Source organism: Anser cygnoides, chromosome 3 (assembly GCF_040182565.1).
Source record: "Anser cygnoides isolate HZ-2024a breed goose chromosome 3, Taihu_goose_T2T_genome, whole genome shotgun sequence".
NCBI lineage: Eukaryota > Metazoa > Chordata > Aves > Anseriformes > Anatidae > Anser > Anser cygnoides.
The window spans coordinates 30308841-30332500 of record NC_089875.1 but is presented as its reverse complement, the minus strand read 5'-3'; the positions used below and the strand labels follow the sequence as shown (position 1 = coordinate 30332500).

The following is a 23660-nucleotide window of genomic DNA, read 5'->3' as shown; positions in this document are numbered from 1 at the left end:
GATGTGAGAAACACAACTGTCGGGAACTTAAATGCTCAGTCATTAAACATCATTTAATGTTTTGGAACTTAGATATCTGATGGAGAAAGTAGCTCTTAACTCGTGACACAAACCATTTAAGCATTATTTTAAGTAATTTGGGTGAGGGGAGATAGTTGTCCAACTTGCTCCAATACTGACACTTTAAAAACAATAGGAGAGGGTTGGGTTAGCATTGAAAAGTAATCATTGTTTCTGCTATTATTGTGACTATGAGCGTGTGGAGGACTAAAGATCAGGAGCCTGTGATGTCAGCTAATGTCCAAACACACCAAATATCCTCCACCCTACAGCTTCTAGTCTAATTGTTGACAGCAGACTCCTGATTTGGAAAGGGAAGGCGCTGCAGGAGGACTGAGGATTTGATGGCAGGAGCTGAGCCTGGACCAGAACCAAAGCCCTTGCTTCTCAAGCTAGGGCTTCTCCTGTTAACCCAGTTTGGACCTCTCAGACACCACCTTCTAGTCCATGCCAGGCAGAGAGGCACACTGCAGAGACTGCCTGGCTACTGAGCACTGCAGCAACTCCAGCACCCAACGTGGAAGTCCTTCACACGAGCAAGGCTGGTTGCAGGAATGGGCAGCCAGGGCAGCTGGCATGAAACTGCAGCCCACAGAGAAGCCCTTAAACAGGGCAACGTGCAGACAAGTTTTGGGGACCTAAACTAGGAACAGCGTTGGTCAATGGCTCGTGCCACGTGGGCAGCCCAGCTCAGGACCAGTGGATTACCGCCTGTTGATCCACAGGGAGTTGCAGATGCATGGAGCTTGCTCCTGGCTCTGTCACACAGCAAAGCCGTCACACACTGGGGAGGTGGGAAGAGAAAGGACCCTCACAGCAGACTGACACTGACGACCCCTTTTCCAGGCTGTGCTCCAGAATGACAGGGAAGGTGGTCAAAGTTTCTATGAGGGAGAACTGACAGGCTGACAAGGCTGGTGGTTAGAAACCCTGCCAAAACTATTGATTTGCTAATTACAATCAAGCAAATAAAAGTCACAGAATTACTTCAGGAAACAAATCACAGACCATTTTAATGGTGGCCACCTCCCAAATGCCACCTTGGCCTGTGAGCAAAAACCTGTTGGAATTAACTTTTGTAACTAATGGCTCTAGAACTAATTGATTTAGCATGGACTGAATGTGCCCTACAACTCTGCAGGTCAAGACAGCACTCAAGGATTCTAAAGCAATGCCAAATACATCACAGGTGCAATTAGTACAGGCAAGTCACTTCTCTCCACTTTCTTTAAAGATTTTAAATAAAAGTCCGTAAGGTAGAATCCAGCTTTGCCCCAAACTGTTGGGAGTAGGATGAGCCACCTCTTTTGCAAGCAGCACCTACAAAATCTTCAATACTCTCTCCAACAATACATAACAGGAAAGTTCACGTGGGTCTACGGGAGAAGAGATTAATGGTGCTTTTGGAAAGAGACAGAGTCATTACGTTACTGTTCTGCTTCCTCAAAAGGTATTAGAAAAATACTTGATCCAAGCCTCCAGCTCAAAAGGCCACTCATAAGGATGGCTACAGGCCAAACCACAGCCTAAGAAATCCTAGATGTACTTTAAAAAGAGGTGGAAAACAAGGGGGGAAAAAAACAAAAGGAAACCAAACCCAGGCATAGAGATACTAGTAGCTACTGTCACGACACCCCTGCTGGCTGAAGCTTGAATACCTAATTTCTGGCTAGAACCTTGTCTGCTTCCTAGCTAGAGTTAAGATGCCATGAAAACAAGCCACAGCCAGTGGGAAAGGTCAAAGGATAAAAATAAATGTAGTTTAAAAGCACTGCAGTACTGCAATTACAGAAAAATTGGGCAGTAGTGAAGGTATTACATTGGAGTCTGGGAACTGGTGTGATTTTAAGTATACTCCTGATCTAAATAGTGACAGTATAAATGTCTTTTTAAATACACATTTTTAAATCGTTCAGATCCCCATGGGGTAAATATCCATAATTACATTTGTGGTTTCAGCTTGACAAAAGTAAGTTTCCACTACCATGTGCTCCTGCAACCACTACAAAAACAGTGCAGGAGAAACATGCCGGACTCCCCCTTGCTCAGCATCAGAAAAACAGCTAGGATCCGGTACCGTGTTCAACCTGCTACACCCATACTTCAAAATCTCAGATCGTCTTCACTTTTTGTAATGCACTTATGACCACACTAAAACCAGAACGAGATACTTCATCCCAAGACTTTGACCATACAGGCTTCCATTTAGTTGCCATCTGAGCAACTATGCTTACAACGTTGACTGCCCTAACACCTGGTGTATTTTGGGTGATGTGGCTTAGTTGTAACAGGGTCACTTGCACCTCACCTCTCTACCACAACAGAACTGACAAAAAGGGTTTTTAACCTCACGCTACCAAAGGAGTTTTACTGGAGGAAGCAGTAGTTGCAGAGGAGTTTAATTCACAGGTACTTTCAGTGTGTAGCTACTGACTGAATCAGACACCCCACGAAATACAGCGGGGAATAACAGGAGAGTGCTGACTACTTTGTATTGCTAACTCTGTAGCTCTTTTCATTACAACATCTCGTGCAAACATTCATTAGGATGGCAATCATCTGCTCCCACTGGTAGGCACACTGATGCCAGGTGACCCCACAGCAGCCTACACCTCGGTGGTGAAGGTATTCTCCCACCAAGAGGGAGTTTTGTGTTTCGGCCTACTTCACACAGGAACAGAAATAAAACCAGCTTTCCACATTCTCCTGCTGGCACCGCACAATGAAGCTGCATCTCCCACCACTGTAGACCCCACTACAGCTAACTGAGGGCTAAGTTTATTTCTTTTAATGGTAGAACAAATACTCTCATCTTCATATTCAACTAAATAATCAACACATTTTGCCATCACAGGAATGGTTTTGACAGACTGTTGCTGAAATCTACTGAACTATTTTCAACATTTCAGACAACATAGCCTTACACACACAAAAAAAAAACAACATTAAAAATAATTTATTCTGGATTCATCAAAAGAACTACATAATGGAAGAATCAGCAAGATTCCTACTCACCTCTCCAAAGTCTGAAGTGCTTTCTTGTTTAATTCATCCTGAGTGCTCTTCAGAGTAGCTGTAGGACAATATACAATGTGATTTAAGAGCTGAATTCAATGTTTCAGGTTCAATAAAAAATGTGCAGCGTATTTCAAACCAGGAGCATAAGAACTGTAGAAACCTGGTGGTATCTATGGTCATGGATGGAAAACATGCTGTTTTATTTTTAAAGAAATGTACAAAACCAGTATTTTAACTCAAAATCTCAATTTTATTCTTAAATAAAATTCTTCCAACTCCGTTGTCTGAAACCCTGAAGCATTTTTGTTAACATATGCCACTGAAGGGGTCTGGGAGGAGAACGGGACATACGTTAACAACATACAATGAGCATGCCAGGCCCTCTGCCAGGCCAGCGTATACACTGAAGGCCTTAACTAGCAGGACGTTCCAACTTTGTAGATACAGACCATCACCACCACCATCTTCATGTAGGTGGGTGTTGCGGGTGGAACAGGGAACACCAGGAGCCAGAGCTACAGCTCCACAACAAATCCCTTAATAACACAACAAACATTTAGGTTATTTCAGGTATGGCATTAGCCACTCACTAATGCCCCAGTTGCTGCCTCTGACTGATTAAGGATCCTACCCACTAGGCTCACTTCTCGATGTGTGAATTAATTCTGGTTTTGATGTGAAGAATCATCAAGTTCTTGTTATGCCAGGGTATCATAAGATATCATTATCATCAAGAACAAAGGGAATAGAGGAAGAGCATAGAGAAATAGGACTCTCTTCAACGCAGAATATCTGGCAAGCTAGCAATAAAAGTTCAGAAGTATACTGGTTGCCTTGCTCCAGTTCTTAGTTTCCAGATTTTACATCGCAGAAGTTTCTTGTTCTACCTGTCTTGAACTGTCTTGAGAGCTACTGATCAAAAATACAAAGAAGTGATGAGTAGTCAGTTAATCCACCAAACATCCACCTATAAATACATTTCACTTCGTATATCAAGTCAATATAAGCTCCAGAATAGAAACATTGTAAAGTAGAATATATTTCAGAAAAAAAAAAAAACAAAACAAAAACACAAAAACAGATAAAATTCAAATATTCTTGTAAGTTAGGAGGAAAGAGTTTCATTCTTCTAAAAGTTGTACAAATGTAATCACTTTAGATTCTGCAGCACACTAGTTAGTGAAACATCGCAAATAATTTATTTTGCGTAAGCAGTTATAGTCACCAGACCTTTTTTTTTTTTTTTATTCCTAACACTTTCCAATAGCTCTTCAAAACACCAGCTTCGTTTGGGAAGAATCATAAAGATCAAAAATTGCTTATGCCGTAAAATCTGCTCTACGTAGTAAAAACCAAACAAAAAAATTGCAGTTTAAAGAATGAATTTGAAGACATGCACTTTCATGCAAAATGCAACATTTATAAAAACTGGAAACACTTCACTCTCAATAGCCTTAAATTCAGTATTCGGGTCTACTGCCAAATACTGAAAAGTAACAGAGCTGGAGAGCTTACAGAAAAAAAAATAAAAGAATTAATATTGACATTCACATAAAAATGCTTGTGGAGACACTGGAAAGGATTTGATTATAGCTGTAAACGTTCACCCAGAAAAATACCAGATTCTGTTTCTTATGGAAACTGCAAGATTCCCTATGTAAGTAACAGCAGTTCTGGAGATGCCACATGATGAGGAAGATGTAAAGAGATTTTTATCATTTGCCTCAAAAATAAATGCAAAATGGAGAAGCTAGAAGAACTTTCAGGTTCAGTCTAGTAAGACTTTTTGACTGATGACTGATTAACTTGTAGTCAGAAAGTAAGAGCACAAAATATGTTGTGGAAATGAAATGATTATTCTACAATAACACTCAGCTTTGACTCTGCACTGCTAGGAAGCAGCATGCGAGTCCCACCTCCCACAGTATGAGCTGCATATTCAGTTGCAGCTAAATTGGAAATCTGGTTGTTTGTCTCTAGATTTGTGCCTGATTTTGATAAACAAAGTTTGAGTTCTGCCATTTGTACAAAAAGGGTCTTTTTTACACTTTGAAGAGAGAAACTAGGAAAAAAAAAAAACAATGAAGAGCGATTTGGGGTGGGATACAAGAGAATGCAAGCTGAGGAGACAACTGAGCAAGTTCACTGGAAGGATGACTTGATTTTAACTAGAAACATAAACTGAGCTCAAACTGCAACTCTCAGACTCTGGTGCGGCATTCCACCACACAGTCTTCATGACCGATCCCAAATACGCACACCATGTACAAAGGCCACGTACAGAATGATGGAAGAAGTTAAGAGATATCTCATGGACAGTAACGGTTAAGTTCCTCCCTCTCTTTTAAATTTGAAAAAAATCCACATTTCTACACAAAATCTATGGCTGCAAGAGAGGCTGTGCCATTGTTTGTTACCTCAGCATTGCAAAATTTTTAAACCAAAGTGCAGAAAAAATGAGAGCAGAATTTGGAAGGTCAATTTTGAAGGACCCTGTACCCTTGTACCTCTAATGCAGCAACTGCTGAGTGCATTTTTAGCACATTTAAGTTAGTTTTACATACATTTTATAATAACTACGTGCTCAGAAGGTGAGCAAAACTCCCAAGTAAATTTGTACTGAAGGGCAGACAGAAGCCTTAAGTTTAAACATTTCATAGCCTGGAAACATGTTTACTGCAATCTTTTAGGTTCTTTCCACTGCTCCTCCCCCAAGTATTGCTAGGTCTCCATCATAGATAATATTTATATGCTTGATGAATAAATACAGTGATGATATGACTCAGTGTTTAATATTTGTGCCTCAAATTTACAAAATGTGTGCAAGTTCCTCCTACTCCCATGCCCCCCTCATGCATCCTCTTTCCATCTCCCTACCGGAATGAATTACTTTTTTCTTAGATAGTGAGAAGTCATCATCTCTGCAACCTGCTTAGATCACCGAGAAGCTCTCACTTCAGCCAAAGAAAAGCTTGCACTAAGGGGACAGAATTAGATGACTGTAACTAGACCTCTAAAGCTGTGCTCCTTTCTCTAGGACTGATGGCACTAACAAATTTTCAGCATCTACTCAACTTTACCCACTATGAGCATGGCTGCTTCAGTTCTACTAACAGAAAGGTTGTATGACACTTATTATTTAGATGAAAATAATAGCAGAGCAAAGCACGGTCTGATCAAAGCAAGGGAGAGAACACCAGGGAGTCTAAGTTTCTGTAACAGATATTCCTGTAACACACAGAACTTTTCAAATTGTACCTTAGGAGCCCAAGATTCATTCTCAAAAGCACTCTGGATTTTAAAGGAGCTTTAGCGTTACCAGAAGTCAACAGGATTTTCAACAGTTTGGTACCCAAATAAAAATAAAATACAAGCTCTAAAGTCACATTTGAAAACGGACAAAGGTAAACTCTGTGTTAGTGAGAAGGTGCAGCACAGTAGGTGTGAATGCACGGAGTGAAACAATGCTGAGGATCAGCGTGAAAACTGCAAACATGGGGTCAGGGGTCTAGTTCCAGTCTTGTCCCTTGGACTGAACCCCCATGAGCAGCTGCAACATAATGAGGTTTATTTTTGCAACACAGTTCTATGAGAAAAAGATCCAGTTTGTGTTCTCCAAAACTGGCCTGTCACATGAATCACAATGTTAAGAAGTGGGGATGATCGAGATTTGAACTTCAAAAATACATTTCTGATCTAAAACACCTACATACATACAGCCTTTTGCACACACCAATGGGTTTCCAAACTGTTTCCGAGTTAAGACAACTAATACTGAAAGTTAAACAGTTTTAGCACCCAGGATTATAATTAATGATTGTATGTGTTGATCATTATCTCCAAATGCAAAAACGATGGGTTTATTCACTAGTAGGCAATATCTAACTTTTATTTTTGTTTGAGCATTGGCTGGTAATGTCAGTATACTGATTATTTATACAACCCACAAGGACTGCTAGGAAAAGCTTCCATTTCAGTCTCTGATTTGTGGCCTTATACCGAAATTCTAAACGAAAACAGAGATGCCGAACACTCTCCTTCTCAACTCAGTAAAGAGAGTGAGGGTCTGTTAACCTACAAATACTTAAAAATGAGACATGAGGTGGTGATGTTAGATAAAAGCAGCACTTGTATTTTACAATGCATGCTCAACTTGTCTTTCCTCTTTAGCCTGTGGTAAATTCATCTCACATTTCCCTGTCTTCAACAAATTCTTCATGAGACCTAGGGGAAGCAAAGTTGACAGTACAGCTTATGTCAAAACAAACTATAAGAAGCAAGAAGAAGGTTTGCTGTTGAAATTGCCTCATTGGGAACACATTTGGGATACAGAAAATTTAGATAGATGGACTTTCTGTATGAACAAGAGACTTGTGCTTTTAAGAGTGAGGCAAAAGTGGTGGTGACTTCCTCTGAGGACACATCTTTCAGCAACTTCATTGAGCCTTCTTTCAAGAAAGATGCAATTAGATATTAAGAACTTGGAAGCTACATACTGCTCTGCAGCACAAGTTTCAGGAAATCTTACTTCATCCAGGAGTAAATCTAATAGTTGTAAACTGACTTTATCAAATACTCCCACAAGTACTTTGAATTATCATCCAGTGGCATTTGCTCTTCTCATTTCTGCAGAAAGCGCTTGATAAAAAGCAGTCACGTAAGAAAGGCCTTAATACAACTCCTCAGTGCCTTTGTCACACAGGATAATAAATATTTACTAAAATGACAAATTAAGGAGAAAAAGCCTAACCTTGGTTGGAAGACGTCTTGATATACTGCTGTAAGCTTTATAAGGCAGTTGGTTAAATGTTTCTGAAACAGCTGTCATTTAAAATGCTGATTCGCTGAAAATCAGCTTAAGTAGAAAGTTATGGAAATCATATATAGACACAGATGTTTGCATGTCTGCACATGTCACTGTGAACTGGTATAAACACAGTGATAAATGACTGACACTATGAAGCAGGATTAATAGCAGGGTTGCTATCTTCCCTTCAACATGTTGTATTCTTGCTTCCACACTGAGATAGGCTTTTTATTAACAACGCTAGTGAAAAACGTCTCATTAGTGCAAATTTGATGTTTTCTAGTAAAAGGCTGTTCCATATTTGTGATCATCGTAAGTAGGCCTTTGAAGGATGTGATCCATTTTATTAAAACATAACCTGAAAATGAAAATACACTCTTCAGATTTTCCTTAAATAACTGTGTGAGTGGCCCTGTTGACTTACGGGCTAGAGATATGAGGAAGAGAAGGCAGATATTCCATTGTTTCAGAACAAAATCAGATACTAATCTGGACAAAATTCCAAGGCAACTGTTATGAAGACTGTTTATTTAATATTAAAAAGGACACTTACTATGTCTTCCAAACTAATCTCTTGAATACTTAAGGAAGACTTCTCTTTCAGAAGAAAAAAAGTTTCCAACTTGTGTTTTGGTGCACCAAAGTATTTTTAGAGCACAACACATGCCTCTACAACTCCATTCTTTAGAAACTTTTTTCTCTCCATAGAGGATAATAAATAGATTGTAATGGGGTTAGCACACAAACCCTTCTGTCTCTGAAAATAGTCTCTGGGATCTTATATAGCTTTAGGGACGGTTTAAACAAAATCTAGGCAAAATGCCCTAAGGAATTAGGCTGTTAAGCAGAGCTCAATGTTTAACAATCTTTAAAAAAAAAAGAAAAAAAATTCAGGCTAGGAAGGACATACGTTTCTTGATATGAACTTACTAAGGGAAACTATTCAGAATCAGAGAAATGAAGAACTGAAAGGAGCAACACTGCATATTACCCTCCATGCTGGAAAGCAGTTCTCACACCACCTGATCAGATGTGCCTGAAAAAATACACTGACTTGCACTTCTGAAATATACAAGCTGCTTCCTCAAACATATGCCGTATAAAATTTTGGTGTAATTTGTAAGACCATAGTACTTCCATGACACCATACAGGCTGTCACTGTAGCTTTGTTTCAGGCTCATTTGCTGGAAGAAGTTTGTTTCTGTGGAACACATCTGACAGAAAAGCCATTGCTGGCATATGGTGTGGACTGCTGATTTGATTAGGAAACAAACTAGCTCAGCCATTATTCAAAGAAACTACGTTAGCAGGCCTTCTACCTATGGTAGAAGTCATAGAAGAAGCAAAGCTGTACCCAGCTGTGAGCGTGATGAAGGTCAAATCTAGATCTCTCCTAAACACCAGGACTTTCAACCCTTCAAACTACTAAGCACCGATTCTGCAGAAGCACACTGTCTAATCACACAAAACCCAAGCAGTCAACATTAAAAAATTAAATTCTTACATTGTATGTAGTCAACATCCATAAGTACCAATGAGAAAGATATTTTTATCTTGTTTACTTCTAAGCAGAGAAAGAAACTGCATCACAGAGAGGTTGAATCTCTGTGGGGAATCAGTATCACGCTAGGAACTGAAGCCAGGCATTTCTGCCTCCAGTTCTTGGATTATATTTCTTTATGTGATTTATGAGTGGGTGACAAAAATATGAAAATAGATCAAAAGTTCAACTTTTTGTTGTGCAAATAGGTGAAAGAAATGTATCACAAAAATCCAAATAAAGCACACCAAGAATCATTGACTACAGTCAGATTAGCATCTTCTAGGTAATGACGTGTTTCCTCTTTTACCTAAAAAATTATTTGTTACTACAGAAGAAAGTTGTCTGAGCAAGTGAACAGTCCCAATTTGTCTTGCAATTTTCTATGACCAGTCATCACTAAAAGCACAGATTCTAATAAGTTTCCCACAAACAGGATAACTCACCATCAGTAGCTTGAAGACTGTATGAAAGACCCAGTGCCAGGTAACCCTTTGCTAGGGACTCTCCAGCATCTTCACCCAGGTCTATCACCATTTTAGCAAAGCATTCTCCTTCTTCCAGCTGCAAAAGATGACAGGTTGACAATTATATGCATTTCTGCTATGCCTGCTTCAGTAAGGCTATCCTCTTATACATGTATCAGGTAAGAGATCTGAGAGCCACTCATAACAAGGCTTTCAGAGACCACAGTAAGTGCTCATAGAAAGGAGAACATAGAAGGCCACATTATCAGACCTTGATGCACATTCCCATTTTCAGAAAAGTTCTGGTCTTGTTTTAAGCATCCACCCTAAACTATTTTCAGTCATTTAACATTAACGAAGGGCGGTATCTTACTTTTGTTTCCCTCCAGGGGAATCACAGTCTTAAACACCAATGGACTAACCACTTACATATCATCCTGGCAGTATACTGAGAGGTCTAACAGGTATCTTCCTTTAAACAAAGACCATCTAGGTTTGCTGTACAATGCTTTTAAATCCTAGCAAATTTTACTTCTTTTTAAAACTTTACAAAACAAGCAAGATCTTCACTGTAAGCTGAGTTCAGCTATTGCTTGCAGTTCTACCACCACAATGAGGCAGCAAATTCAGGACCCAAATTTGATCCGAAATGCTGTACTACCTTACCAGCTGGTGCTGCATGCACTAGCTACATTTGGTAACTTTTTGTGAAGACACAGTTCCCTTAGAGATGCATTTTGGAATCACAGAATCCTAGTATGGTTTGGGTTGGAAGGGACCTTAAAGGCCATCTAATTCCAACCCCCTGCCATGGGCAGGGACACCTCCCACCAGACCAGGTTGCACAAAGCCCCATCCAGCCTGGCCTTGTACACCTCCAGGGATGGGGCATCCACAGCTTCTCCATGCAACCTGTGCCAGTGCCTCACCACCCTCATTTTATACTACAGATTCTAATGGGAAGAGAAGCATTTGTGAATGGTGTGGCATTTGTGTCTTGGCATCAACCTCCAAAATGGTGTCTTCTGTTACAGTACAGAGTGCTCCCCTCAACCTTCCTTTCCAACTGATGATGCAGACCTAAGTCTAATAAAAATATAAAGATTCTTTAAAATCAGAGTGAATGAGAATTTTTAACCAAAAACAATTCAAATCTTTTATGGCAGAAGAGTGTTCCTCATTTCTAACCTTAAACTCTCATTAACATCACTCACCCTTCACATGCAGAAACAGACTAAGAACTGTAGACTGTACATATCTGAAAAGATCAAGGTTAGAGAAGTACAGGTAAAAGTTCTAAGTAAGGCTTGAAAGATACAGAGCCTACAAGAACATCTTGTGTGTGTACAAGGCAGTCTGCAGATCCTGTCAGCCATGATCAGCGTGACCTTTAATCAATTACCAGACTGCTACCGAAAAAATCCTACTTTTAGAAACTTCTATGACAAGACAACCAACTTTCTGGGATGGAATTATTCTGTCTGCAGAAAATCCCTTTTTTTTTTTTTTTTTGAGTCCAACTGTTTTAGGTACAAGTACTGCAGTTGTAACCGAAATGCACTCTCTTAAGAGTCAGCTTTGTCAGACTACAGCACTTCACAGTTCTTTAACATCTAAAAGGAGTCACCTGTAAGGAAACCAAAAAAATGGAACAGTAGACCAGAAAATTTCCTTGTGCAGCAATGTGTTCATACATTATTTATGAACAAAATCTACTTGATATACTAGCCTGCCAAGGGGGCTCCTTGTTACATCCCTTGCAGACATTCAGGTGATGACATTAACTAATAGCTACATAAACAGACAAGTTGGTATTTATTAGATGGTATCAAACATAAGGAGGTCTTCACTGTTAATATAAATATGAAGAAAGGCTGAAAAGTCTGGGAGTGAAGAAGCTCCACTGCTTGGGTCTTTTCCTCGCTTGTGCATCTCCCTGAGGCCACAGCACTTCAGATTAAATGTAAGCCAATAGTTTTCAAATTTCTGAAGCTTCAGACCAGTCAGCCCAATGATCAACACGTATTTCGTCAATCCTTCACTGAAATTTGCAAGCATTACAGTACTGCTGATTGCTTAGTCAACTATGAGTCTGGAAACTGCTAACTGAAATAGGGGAACCCCCCCTTACAGGCATACTTGGGGCCACCAAGCAAATTGCAAAGATCATCTTTAATGGCAAAATCCAAAGTCTTCTGATAACATTGGAAATAGTTCTGCTAACTTCAGCGATGCTCAAATGAGACCCTTTAAACTCCCAATCACATCAACAAGACTGAATTTTGTTCCAAGAGACTTAATCCTGTAAGCTGCCCTACAGACTTCCCTGCCACATACTGATGCATGTTCTGGACCATTGCCTAGGACAATGGAAGAAGAAAATGTCCCGTGACTCAGCATGGAGGAAAAAAATAACACACAAAAAACCTTCACATGAAACAATAATTGAATTCTTCAGCTCTTAGGAACTTTTATGTAAAGCATGAAATCTTTGCAGCCAGAAATTTAATTATGCACCTCTTTTGCCATCATAAACACTAATATTCCCACTCTTTCTTCATTGTTTCTCCTCTTCTCCCCACATACGCTTTCGTCCAAGAAGTCTCCATTAGATGAAGAAAAGAACTATACAAGGAATTCTAATGACTAGTGAACAAGGGTAGGAGTGGGCAGAGCATACGAAAAAAGAGATTAAATGAAAGGTTTGGAGTTGAAATGCAGACATTTAAAATTGGAGAGATTTTGCTCCATTGTTTCTCTGAATGGTCACCTGATGGTGTTTCCAGTCCCTGACTGATGGCCTATGCTGCATAAATCAGCAGCACACCATTCAGCTTTCTTGCGTGCCAGTTACCCAGGGCCACCTGTGAGTGCCAGGTTAATCTATTGTATGAATAATTAAAAACACGACTTTTCAGAACGGCTGAAAGAGCACTTCTAGCACAACCGTTCTGGTAAACATTTGTTCGTACTAACGGTGCTTTGACCAGCCACAAAGACTTTCACGAATGCACACTTGGGGCAGCCGAAGGCTGCTTTGAAAACAAGTGGCCTCGCAAAGCCCAGCACAGCTCTGCAGCCGGTTCTGTTTGAGAACATTTACTTCTCCTCCTTGCAGCACTCAGCCACGTCCCCTGCCAGCCCTGCTGTGACTGCCATCTGCCCCCTCTTCTCCGATTCGCCTACTCTTCAATCATTCTGGGCAGCCGTGAAAAGCAAATCCTTCGGCTCACATCGTCCATCCGCTGTGCGAACTGCCCCGTACCAGACTGTGCTTGAGGTGAGAAATCCTCCCCTGCACGCAGTGCTGTGCTGAGTGAGGGCCCAGGAGCCAGCCTGAGCTGTGATCTGACGGTGCAGCTGTGCCCACAGGGGTCCTACAGCATAGGAGGTGCCTCCGCTTTGCTGCAGCAATGGGAAAAGGAGGGTTTAAGGCCCCCGAACAAGGCCTCAGTCCCCCGGAGACCCACCAGGCAGGCTGTCATGTGTTGTGAAGCAGCAGGAGCTGCTGTCCCTTTCCCCTCTCCCCACATGGTGCCAGGCACGCAAGTCTCACCCCACGGGGCTCCTGTAAGTTGAAAAGCCCAAGGGATGCAGAAGTGAGCTAAGCTGTGGAAGGTATACGAGGAAGAGTCAGCCATGCCTACTCTGGATGCACAGCCAGGAGCCCAGACTCAACACAAGGGAACCTAAATGGTTTGTTCGCTTCAAAGGAGGACACCAACTATGGAAAAAAGATTTCTTTGGGCTGGTAACAGCTTGAATTCAGTTTCTTTAGAATCACTACTTGTTATTCCCTCAGAAGCAAGCAAAAACAGTCTCCAAGGAGGTACACCTCCAATCTGGCCCTTGCTGTTGTTATACTCTTCCGCATACTTCACACTGAATTGCTTCTTGAGCAAAGGGTTGCAGGGAGAAGTTCTCTACCTTTTGAGACCTCCACAGAAGAGAGCCCAGAAGGCAGGTGTTGGGGAAAAACAACCTGAAAGGAACTTCTTGTAATCTGAACTGAAGCTGTATAACCTGTCAGGAGGCACTTGGAAGCATTAGCTAAGCAACCCCTCCTCGACACCAGAACGGAAAACGCCCGTGGCACCTGGGGAGAAAACAGGCTGCCAAGCCATGAGCAGACACTGATAAGACCGTAATATTGTGAGACTGTAATATTGTGGGTTTTTTCCTTATCCCCCTCTCACCCCCTCCATCTTCTTTGATGAAACAAGGAGCATTTGTCAGCTGCACAACCCTGAGGGATGTTCTCCCTGAAACACAGAGCGGCTGTTCCAGCTACCCCTGGTATTTGAGCACAGGTTTGGGTAAGCGCTCGAGCCAAGCCCAGGGGCACACTGACAAGGGAGTGGGAAACAGCAGGTGCTGTCCCCTGGCCTGTCGCCACCACCCAGCTCGTTTTTAGAAGAGCTCCAGCCCTACCCCACTGAATCAACACCCTCCAGGACTGCAAGCGGGTGCTGCAGCTCCCACCGGCACGGATTTAGAACAAGTGAGGACAAGCAAATTGATGTTGTACAGCAGCACGGAAATGGCACCTTACTGCACTGAAAAGGAGAGCACAAGGGAGGAGGCAGGAAACACATCAAGCGACACTGGCCTAGGACAGCAGACAAGGTTAGAGAAACTGGGGAGTCTGGACATCAGCAAGACTGAGAAATGCCCACGCACGTAAGAGATCCAAATGCTACAGGCAGGGGATCTACACAAAGTTGCATATGATATTAACTAGGTGGATTGGCTTCTTATTTTTGTTATAGTGGGCTGTAGGTATGGAGACTAATGCAAAGAAGAGGTAAAAAAAAAAAATCAATAAATAATGGGAAAATGAGGAAAAAGAGGAACAATGCATATGAAGAGAGTGTCCAGTAAGGTGCAGCATAACAGAAAGGCCTTTGTCCCACAGCTGCTTAAAGTATAAAACATAAATCATGTTACATATGTCAGGAAATAAAAATTCCAGTGCTTTCCATTGTTGGTCTGTTCAGCATTATCCGTGTCACCAGTGCTAAGCCTGACAATTTAGCCAGCATGTAAGCTCAGCCCTCTGCACTTAGTAACATTTGGGCTTTCCCTCCACTGCATCAAGAATGGTTTGTTCACACAGAAAATTTATAGAAAGCAAAATTCTTGGTCACCTTTGACATCTGAAATCCTTGGGATTGCCCCAGTAACGCTAGCTGTGATGTCAGCAAGAATCTCTTTCAAAAGATGGAGGAAATCTCTAGTAGCTTCTTACAATTCCCTGCTTCCTCAGTAGCCTCTCGCTCACAGCGATGTCAGTCCCTCGGAGAGGCTGCTTAGCAGGTGGAATAACTCGGATAATGGGACTAGATTTGATCTCTCAAATGTTATTCATACCACAGTAAAACCTAAGCATTGCCATGCAACTCCAGGGCTCCTAGGTGACTGGGTACAAGCACATGCACATCATTTATCATCTGTAGTGACAGGGTCAACAACAGATAGAAGGAGAGAGAAGCGCTCTCGGATTAAGTGGTCTGTGAAAGTAATGAATGATAAGCCGTTACCTCAGAAGTATGCAGCTCTAAATCTTCATCCTGCCAACCTCCCCCCCCCATCACGCATTGACCTCATGGGACATCTTACACTCGTTAAGACTCCATGCGTGGTCTGGCCTGGCCTGACCCTGCTCTCTTCTCCCTTTACCCTGACTGATAGCATGATCTCCACCTCCCCACACTAGGATCTGTAAGTCAAACCAAGTGAGGGGAGCGGTTGTGAGGTACAGCACTACCTTGCAGTGCAGTTTTTGCCACGGGATGAAGTCCCTCCTAAAGCTCATACTAGCTGGTAACAGCCATCACGTGACACTACACAAGTTTACCACTGCAATCTTATTTCTGTGGTATCAATTGTGTGTCACTAAAAATAGTAAGAATATGCCTCATGTCTTCTTACTCTTAGACCAGAGTCCTTGAAGACTCAAGCCTATCCTAGGACTGTAATTCATTTGTCTCCATGTGTATTTACCAAGTTTTCAATGTGCCTCCATTGAATCAATGAAGTAAATGAAATCAATGAAGTAAAATCAAATGAAATCAATGGAGTAAAAGACACAAGAAAGCATCCTAGTAATCTTAAATGCCTTTAAATAAGACTCATAAAATGGAGAACATCAGTATTTGACATTTGTCTTTAAGCAGATGTTGTAAAAATATCAAAACCAGAACATCTGCCAAAACAGGGTCTTGGGGAAGCTAGATTAACAGTGAAATTACCACCACTGTACTATTAAAATAACTATTAAAAGGAGGAAACTGCAGCAAGCCTTTTAGTAGGTATCACTCTGAATTGGCAGTGGACCAAGACAAGACAACTGCAGCATGGACATTCCCCTCTAAGCTCCAGCAACTTTCCTATGAAAATTTAAAATGACAATGAACTTCAGTAGTCCAAAATTTCATAGTGCTTTCTGGAAAGCTAAAAGACAGCTGGCTAAACAAAAAATGGCCTTTGTGTTCCCTGGCTATAATCATTCCCATGTAAGTTCATTAAACTCTTGTGCTGAAACCCTGGCAAAGTGGAATGCCAGGCAGCGTGGTGCCTCAAAAGTGATTTTGAGCTCGCTACAAAGACCTTTAAAACACACCAGTGTAATGTGCTATATACAATATAAAAGCTCCAACTTTGTTGAAAATTGTGTGTCATGAGCTTTGTAACGTATAGGTCTAGCTGCATCTTGGCCAGACAAGTGTGGTCTGTACAGGTACACTGTTCTGGAGCTTTTCTAGTCCTCTAATACAATTGGCACAAGCTTTGGAACTAACGATGTATTGATCTGCTGTTCAGTCTGCTTTTTTTTCCCTTCAATTTGTGAAAAATGGTAATTCTGAAAATGGCAACCAAAACATTCCTTACTTCACTCAGCTGTTCAATGCAGGCCAAATCCTGGAAGCTAGTGGTCGAGTGGGCAGCGCATCTGCTGATGTAGGCCAGCATGGTGCCAGTAATATGGCAGTGGAGCAGGGCCAATTTACATCAGCTAATAATCTGGTCATACTGTCACAACAGAAGCTGAGGACATTCAGCTATTTTCCACATCGGGCTCTGCTACATATTGATTTGCATGGCACAGTATGAACGCATGCACGTTTCTACTTCGATTTGTTTTGCACCGAGAGATTATTTCATAGATGTGATCTGGGCACTCTCAGGGTTGTAAATCACTATGGTACAACTCTATTAGTTTTTTTCTGGTGCTTTATGTGTGTGGAGATACCATGTACAGAGACAGCAAAATGAGTTAAATGACCATTAGATTAATCAGGAAAGAAACTGTTCTGTGTTCCTCATGACACTCTGCAATTATCCAGCAGCATAAACGATGTTAGTGGTTTCTTTTATTGCTAGTAACTGAAATAAGACTAAACTACTGCTTGTCCATGGACTATAAACAAACTGAATATACTACTGCACCAAAAGCACGTAATAGGCAGATCCAGGACATATAAATATATAAATTAGCTGTTTCATTTGTATAAACAGTGATCTGATTTCATCCTTTTCCTGCCTACCTAGCAATCAAGCACACAGATATAAAACAATTAATTTTTCAGTTAGAAAGTATATGTTCTGAAAAGAAAGATGCATTTGAGTATTTGTAACTGTTAATATTTGTCCATCAGACTGTTCCAGTGCCATGCCTACCCTTCTTTCTATTTATACTGGCATTGATCAACTTGTTCACTTCCAGTTTAAATGATTCAATTCTGTTTTGATTGCCATGTAATTTAAATGCAAATAATTACTGCAAAGATGACATTTAGAAAAACAGCTCTGCTAAGCAGGAAGGTCTTTATTAGGCAGAGGAGTTTGCCAGTAATATCAGAAGCATCCCTTTAACTGCAAGATGTGGAAACCTATCATTTCAGTTCTTTTAAAAGATACTCAAGCTTTCTCTCTGGCTTCCCTTATTTAAAACTATTCTGTGGTATCACTAAGGTTTCGTATCAGGGTATAGCATAGGCCACTGAGTGAAAGGAAGAGGGGAGAAGAACATTATTTGTTTTTAGTTCATATGGCTATACTCTAGATAACCACAGGCTATACTCTAGATTACCATCTTGTGAAATCATGTTTGTATTTCAGACTGCAATCTGATTCTGATGCAAAAACACCAAAAAGTGTTTCACACAATGCAAAAGCAGCAGTTACAGGGGGAAAAAAAAAAAAAAACAACACTGAAATAGTTAAAACCAGTTCACTTCTCCCTTCTTTCTTCTGCTATTAGGGTTAGACTGTTGCTTTTACACTTTTGTCACGTATGAGAAATCTAGAGATACCAAACTGCCTGAGGATGGAGATGTGATTGTTGCAGTCTCACCTTTCCTCAATGTCCTTATAGCAAAGTATTCTTTATATGTCAGCTGTGAATCCAAAGAGATGTTGAGAGGCAACAACGAGGAGGACAAACTCTGTCTTTGCTCATTCCCTGCCATAACAGCATCTTCAGTTTGGGTTTATAACTGCACATCCAACTCCTCATTCCTCACAGTTGGCAGACTTTAATGGCACCACTTGAAATTTAGTCCTCACTAGTGAGAACTGCATGAACACCAGGGTAACACATGAAAGAGAAGGAGCCTGACATTTCTCTTCTTGCATTACAGAAACCTGTTCCTTTCACCTCACAAACAGCAGTGACCCAGTGTCTGGTAGAGTGCCTTCCCTAAAAGGCACTGCTCCTGTTAAACAGGAGATCACCCCAGGGATCTTGATTCTAGTACAGATTCTTACAAGATGCATTCACTCCCCTTCTCAAAGCACGGTTAAACAACTGAACCCCTGAAACTATTTTTAAGTTCCAAGTATCTCCAAGCATGGAGACTCCACAATCTCTCTAGGCAACCCGTTTCACTGTCTGAGCACCTTCACAGTAAAAATAAGTAAATATTTTTAAAGTGTAAATTAAATTTCCTGTAGTCCAAACACTCACCCTGTCACTTGGTACCACTAAGAAGAATCTATCATCTTTACTCTCTCTCCCCTCATCAAGTATTATATACTTTGATAAATAAGATCCTCCAGAGCCACTTTCTCAAGGTGGAACACTCCCACTCTCTCAGTTTCTCCTTGTATCTCAAGTGCTCCAGTCCATTCGTGAGAAGTCATTTTTGTGGCCTTTCACTGGACTCCAGTATGTCTTTGTGCATCCTGTACTTCTGTGTGCATCCTGTACTGGGGATCCCAGACTTGGACTTCAGATGCAGTCTCACCAAGGTTCAGTAAAAAGGCAAGACCACTTCCTTCAACCTGCCAGCAGCGCTGTCTTCTAACGCAGCCCAAGATGCCAGTGGCCTTCACCACAAAGGCACATTGCTGATTCATGTTCTGCATGTCTAGCAGAACCCCCAAGTCACAGAATGGTTGAGGTTGGAAGGGACTTCCGGAGATCATCCAGGCCAACCCGCCCACCAAGCAGGGTTACCCAGAGCACATCGCACAGGATCGCATCCAGGCAGGTTTTGAATATCTCCAGAGAAGGAGATGCCACAGCCTTTCTGGGCAACCTCTGGTCCTTTTCTGCAAAGCCACTTTCCAGTTAGTTGGCATGCCAGTATGTGATTATTCCTCCCCAAGTGCAGGACTTCGCATTTCCTTTTGTTGAACTTACTAAGAAGTGTTGGCCCACTTCTCCAGCTGATTAGGTCCATCTGAATGGGGACCAGACTCAACTGCAGGCAGACTTTGGCTTTCCTAGCACTTGTTGGCTTTCCTTCCTACCTTGTTGGATCTGTGTTCACAGAGCAGGAAGGCAGAAGAGTAGAAGAATTACTTGCAGTACAGAGATCCCAAGTTCATCTCCCATATTGAAGTTCTGGCTCCTAAGCAAAACCTACCCTGATCTCAGAAAGATTTCCGTTAAATTTCACACATCTGTTCTGCTGGCTTTTTTTCCTCCTGACAAGCATTGAGATGGTAGAATTGCTAGAGGAAGCTGTCAGGCTGCAAGTCCCCTAGTATGGCTCCATAGGAATGCAGGAATTTAGCCCATGAAGCAACTCTAACTTCAGAGGCTATACAGAGGAAAAAAAAGAGCAATATACTTGTTTTTTTAGGCTAATAACAACTTGACTTTGCTTTGAAAACCTCATACATGCTAACGAGTCTTCAACACAGCTGTAATGTCCAGCTTACATATTGTTTTAAAATCTCTAAGAATCAGAAGAAAAATGCATTTGCTTCACTGTGAATGTTATTTTACATTGTGAATATTTTATGCCACTGAATAACTTTCAGCCCTCAAAATTTACATACTGAGCTAAGGATACAAGGGAGCTAAATTGTTCTGTAAGTTAGGTAGTTCAGCAAGGATTCCCTCAAGGCCCTCAGACCTGAAAGATTTTTTCCTAGAACAAGATGCTTTCTAGTTTTTCCTGACTCACATATGAGTTCAACCATTATAGTTTGAACAGTATAGTTCATTCAAAAACATATATAACCAGGTGCCCTCACTGAGGCCCTAAACTGATACAACTCAGTTAAGTTCAGCTCAATACCAATTTTCACCAGACAGGGATTGTAGAGGCCTGGGGAGGAGGTAGAACATCTCGTCACCAAAATCTGAGCAGATTCTTCTGGTATTTTCTTTTATGCTTTCCTTTCTTGTATCTTTGTTTTACTTGTATTAGCAATTATAATCCTTCACTGACTGTAGGGACACCTCGTGGTGAGGACAGGTGAAAACAGCAGGCTGCCATTCAATTAATTAAACCAAGCAGTAAAAGACTGACAGATGTTTCTTCTCCTTGGGATAATCAGAATTTCACAGGCACAGACTTCCACTCCCACTCCGCTTCTGAATGGGGCATACATTAACACATCCAGAACAGAAAACACTGACACAGGAACTTCAAGAACAAAAGACTGAGTCATCCAGCAGACCTCAACTATCTAGCAGTCCAAGGGCCAGACCAACTAATTAACTTTTGTCTTTCAGGGGCTACCAGGGTGGCAGATTCAGCTCTGGATACTCACTTGAAAAGACAGTCCCCAGAATAACTATTATGTTTTTTTTCCCCCTCCTCCTTTTTATAACAGGCCAGCAAAGCTCATTTCAGTGACTTACTGCAGTATTTCTTTCTGGGATTTTTATTTTCTTTTAAACGTGCATGCATGTGTGATTTTTAACAGGGATTTCCTTTCTCCCTGCAACTACCCTATGGTACTGTCACTGCAGCATTGAATACATTACATAATAAAAATCGCATCAGCTTGCTTACCCAGTGCAGTGACCCAATGCAGACCTTGGCAGCCAGAAGAGGAACGGTGGGATCTGCTGGTCGCAGTTTAGCACACTCTTTGAGCACTGATACAGCATATGCTGACTGGAGAGAGGAAGGGGAGAGAAAGGAGGAAGGGAAAAAAAGGCTGATTAGACAATGCTGTTAAGAGCCCAAGCAAGGTATTTCAGTGAAATCTACAAAACAGTGATGTGAAATTACAAAAAAAAAAAAAAAATCATGTCAGCAACAAATTAGCAACTTTACTCCCACCTCCACACAGACAGACACACACGTGCACACACAAACACACACGCTTCCCACGCTCAGAAGTAGTACACCAAAGAACCAGCCCTGGCTGTGCACTTTACAAGAAACAGTCTTCTTCAGCTATCAACACAGTGGCTATTTTAATTCTGCCCTTCCAACTCACAACAACTCTGCCATGTAGTTTCCCTTGCATACAACCATCTTCCAGTAAGCCAGAGGAGATCATCCCTTTTGTACATTACATTTTAGACCAACAAAAAAACCTGTCAGACAGAGGTTTGTGTAGCTAAAGTAACCTGTTCTGTAGACTGGTTTTTGTCTTCTCCAGGTCCCGAACATACAAGAATACAACCGGGATCCCACCATGCAAGGGGTGGGGCAGGCAGCTGCAGAGCAGTACACTGTGCAGCGGGTGGTCTGAGTAGCATGTGTTAGACAGAAAGCCCACGGAGCTCTTCCTGCTGTAAGGTTACCATTAATAAATGCTGTTTGTTAAGCTTAGCAGTTACATAGCCCTTTGGATAGTCCATGTGCTCTACAAACATTGCTTTTTACAGCAGCGCCATTCATGACTGCTGTATTTCAGCAGTTTAACAGGGAATGAGGAATGCTCTGGTGTGAGACGCTGGTGAGAAAGAAGGCTTAGCCAGCCCTGCTAGTTTCCTAGCCCAACCCTAACCCACCTGAACCAGTTTCTTTGAAGCTTCCAACTATTCTCATAAATGACCCAGAACCACTCAGTGCCCCATTTCTCCCAACCTCCTTCCCAAGACACGCACGGGCCTCTCACTCGTATTCACTCCCAGCAGCACGTTACATAGTCACGACCTTTCTATATTCCAGGAGGGCAGTAAACACACCGATACAAGCTCGCAGAGCCAAACTAACAACTATTCCTATCGGGTCCTGGCAATCCCCTCCTGACCCTGACCCACAAGGGCCCTCCCCACCACAGCTCCTGTCAGCACGTGCTGCTGGGCCTGGAGCCTGCTCTAATCCCATGCAGCTGGCAGCCCCGCACGACGCTTTCACACTCCCACAGGCCATCAGCACTTCCCCTCCCTCACGCCGCAGCAGGCTGCCTGAGCCTGCCTCCTCCTCTCTCCGCAGAGCTGAAGGTCCAGCTCTTGCTAGCGGATTCAAAGCCTGGAGAAAAATTGGCTTGGAAGGCAGCCTGGAAAAAAGGGAAAAAAGCGATGTGCAGCAGTCCTGCACATGACAAGGCAAAGATGAGCTTTTTAAGAGAACGCACAGGCTCTGCAGCAGCGCAAGGCGAAGCCTCCTGCTTGAAAAGCTTGGATACCTGCTATGTAGCCTAAAAAAGAGCAACAGCTTGCCCTACATTCTCCAGACTGCTCCCACCTATATCAGATATCATCAATACAAGTAATGAAATTTTGCTATTTTACAATTCTAAACACATCATTCAGCTGCTGGTCTGAAGCCAGAAAGACGCCTGTCTCAGAACAGAGATGGGAGCTTAACCTGTACTTTGCCCCTCTCAGAAATACAGGCTTGGGTAATTCAATCCTGAAGTAGAGCAAGAAACACATCACCGCGCTCTGCTGTTACTAGATGACTCGTATCCCTCTGAATGAACCTTCTTGACACCTATTTGTTTAGAACAAGTAATGTCTCAGGTTTTAATGGCATCTTATTCCTCCTTTACAGAAGGCTGCCTGTGCTGCAGGGAGCTGGTATTCCTAGCGCCACCACTCAAGGTGTTTTAAGTGCTAGCATAAGCACATAAGTGTCCTAACCTGGCACATCATCTTCCTGCCCTCTATTCTGGCTCACAGGTGTTGCAGACATGAGAAACCCAAGCGGTATCAGAGGACCACATGCACCTTGCCAGTCAGCGTATATGCAGCTGAACGCCTCCAGCCCTTGCTATCCCACCATACAAAAGTGAAATGAAAAGGCCAGGCATATATACATACATACATATATACAAGACTGTATTCCGTCCAGTGTCACTGCTTTGAGAAGATGCGTACAGATCGATGGTGGGGGATTCTCAGTTCGCCACAGGAGGAAGCAGGAGGCACCTGGGGCTGCTACAGCACTGCTGGCTAGCACAGCTGGTGCGAGCACAAGTCAGAGCAGTGAGATGCCTGTTCGAAGTTGGGCCACAGCCACGAGACCTTTCAGGGCCCGCACCAGCAGAGAAGCAATACAGCCCAGCTCCCTGCCAGCTCCTCTTGAGCTCGGCTCAGCCCCCGTCTGCAGCCTGCCCATGGAG

The 23660-nt window shown here is 42.1% G+C and overlaps 1 protein-coding gene across 2 annotated transcripts in view; it reads right to left on the bottom strand.

Annotated features, from left to right (window-relative positions):
* Positions 1-23660, bottom strand: part of TTC7A (tetratricopeptide repeat domain 7A) — a 171600-nt gene that overhangs the window by 93790 nt on the left and 54150 nt on the right. For both annotated transcript variants that reach the window (XM_048079466.2, XM_013171081.3), the window contains 3 exons: positions 21149-21253; positions 9873-9990; positions 3076-3133 (listed from right to left, as the gene is read on the bottom strand). In XM_048079466.2, the coding sequence (XP_047935423.1) occupies positions 3076-3133; positions 9873-9990; positions 21149-21253 (281 nt within the window). The remainder of the gene's footprint in view (positions 1-3075; positions 3134-9872; positions 9991-21148; positions 21254-23660) is intronic.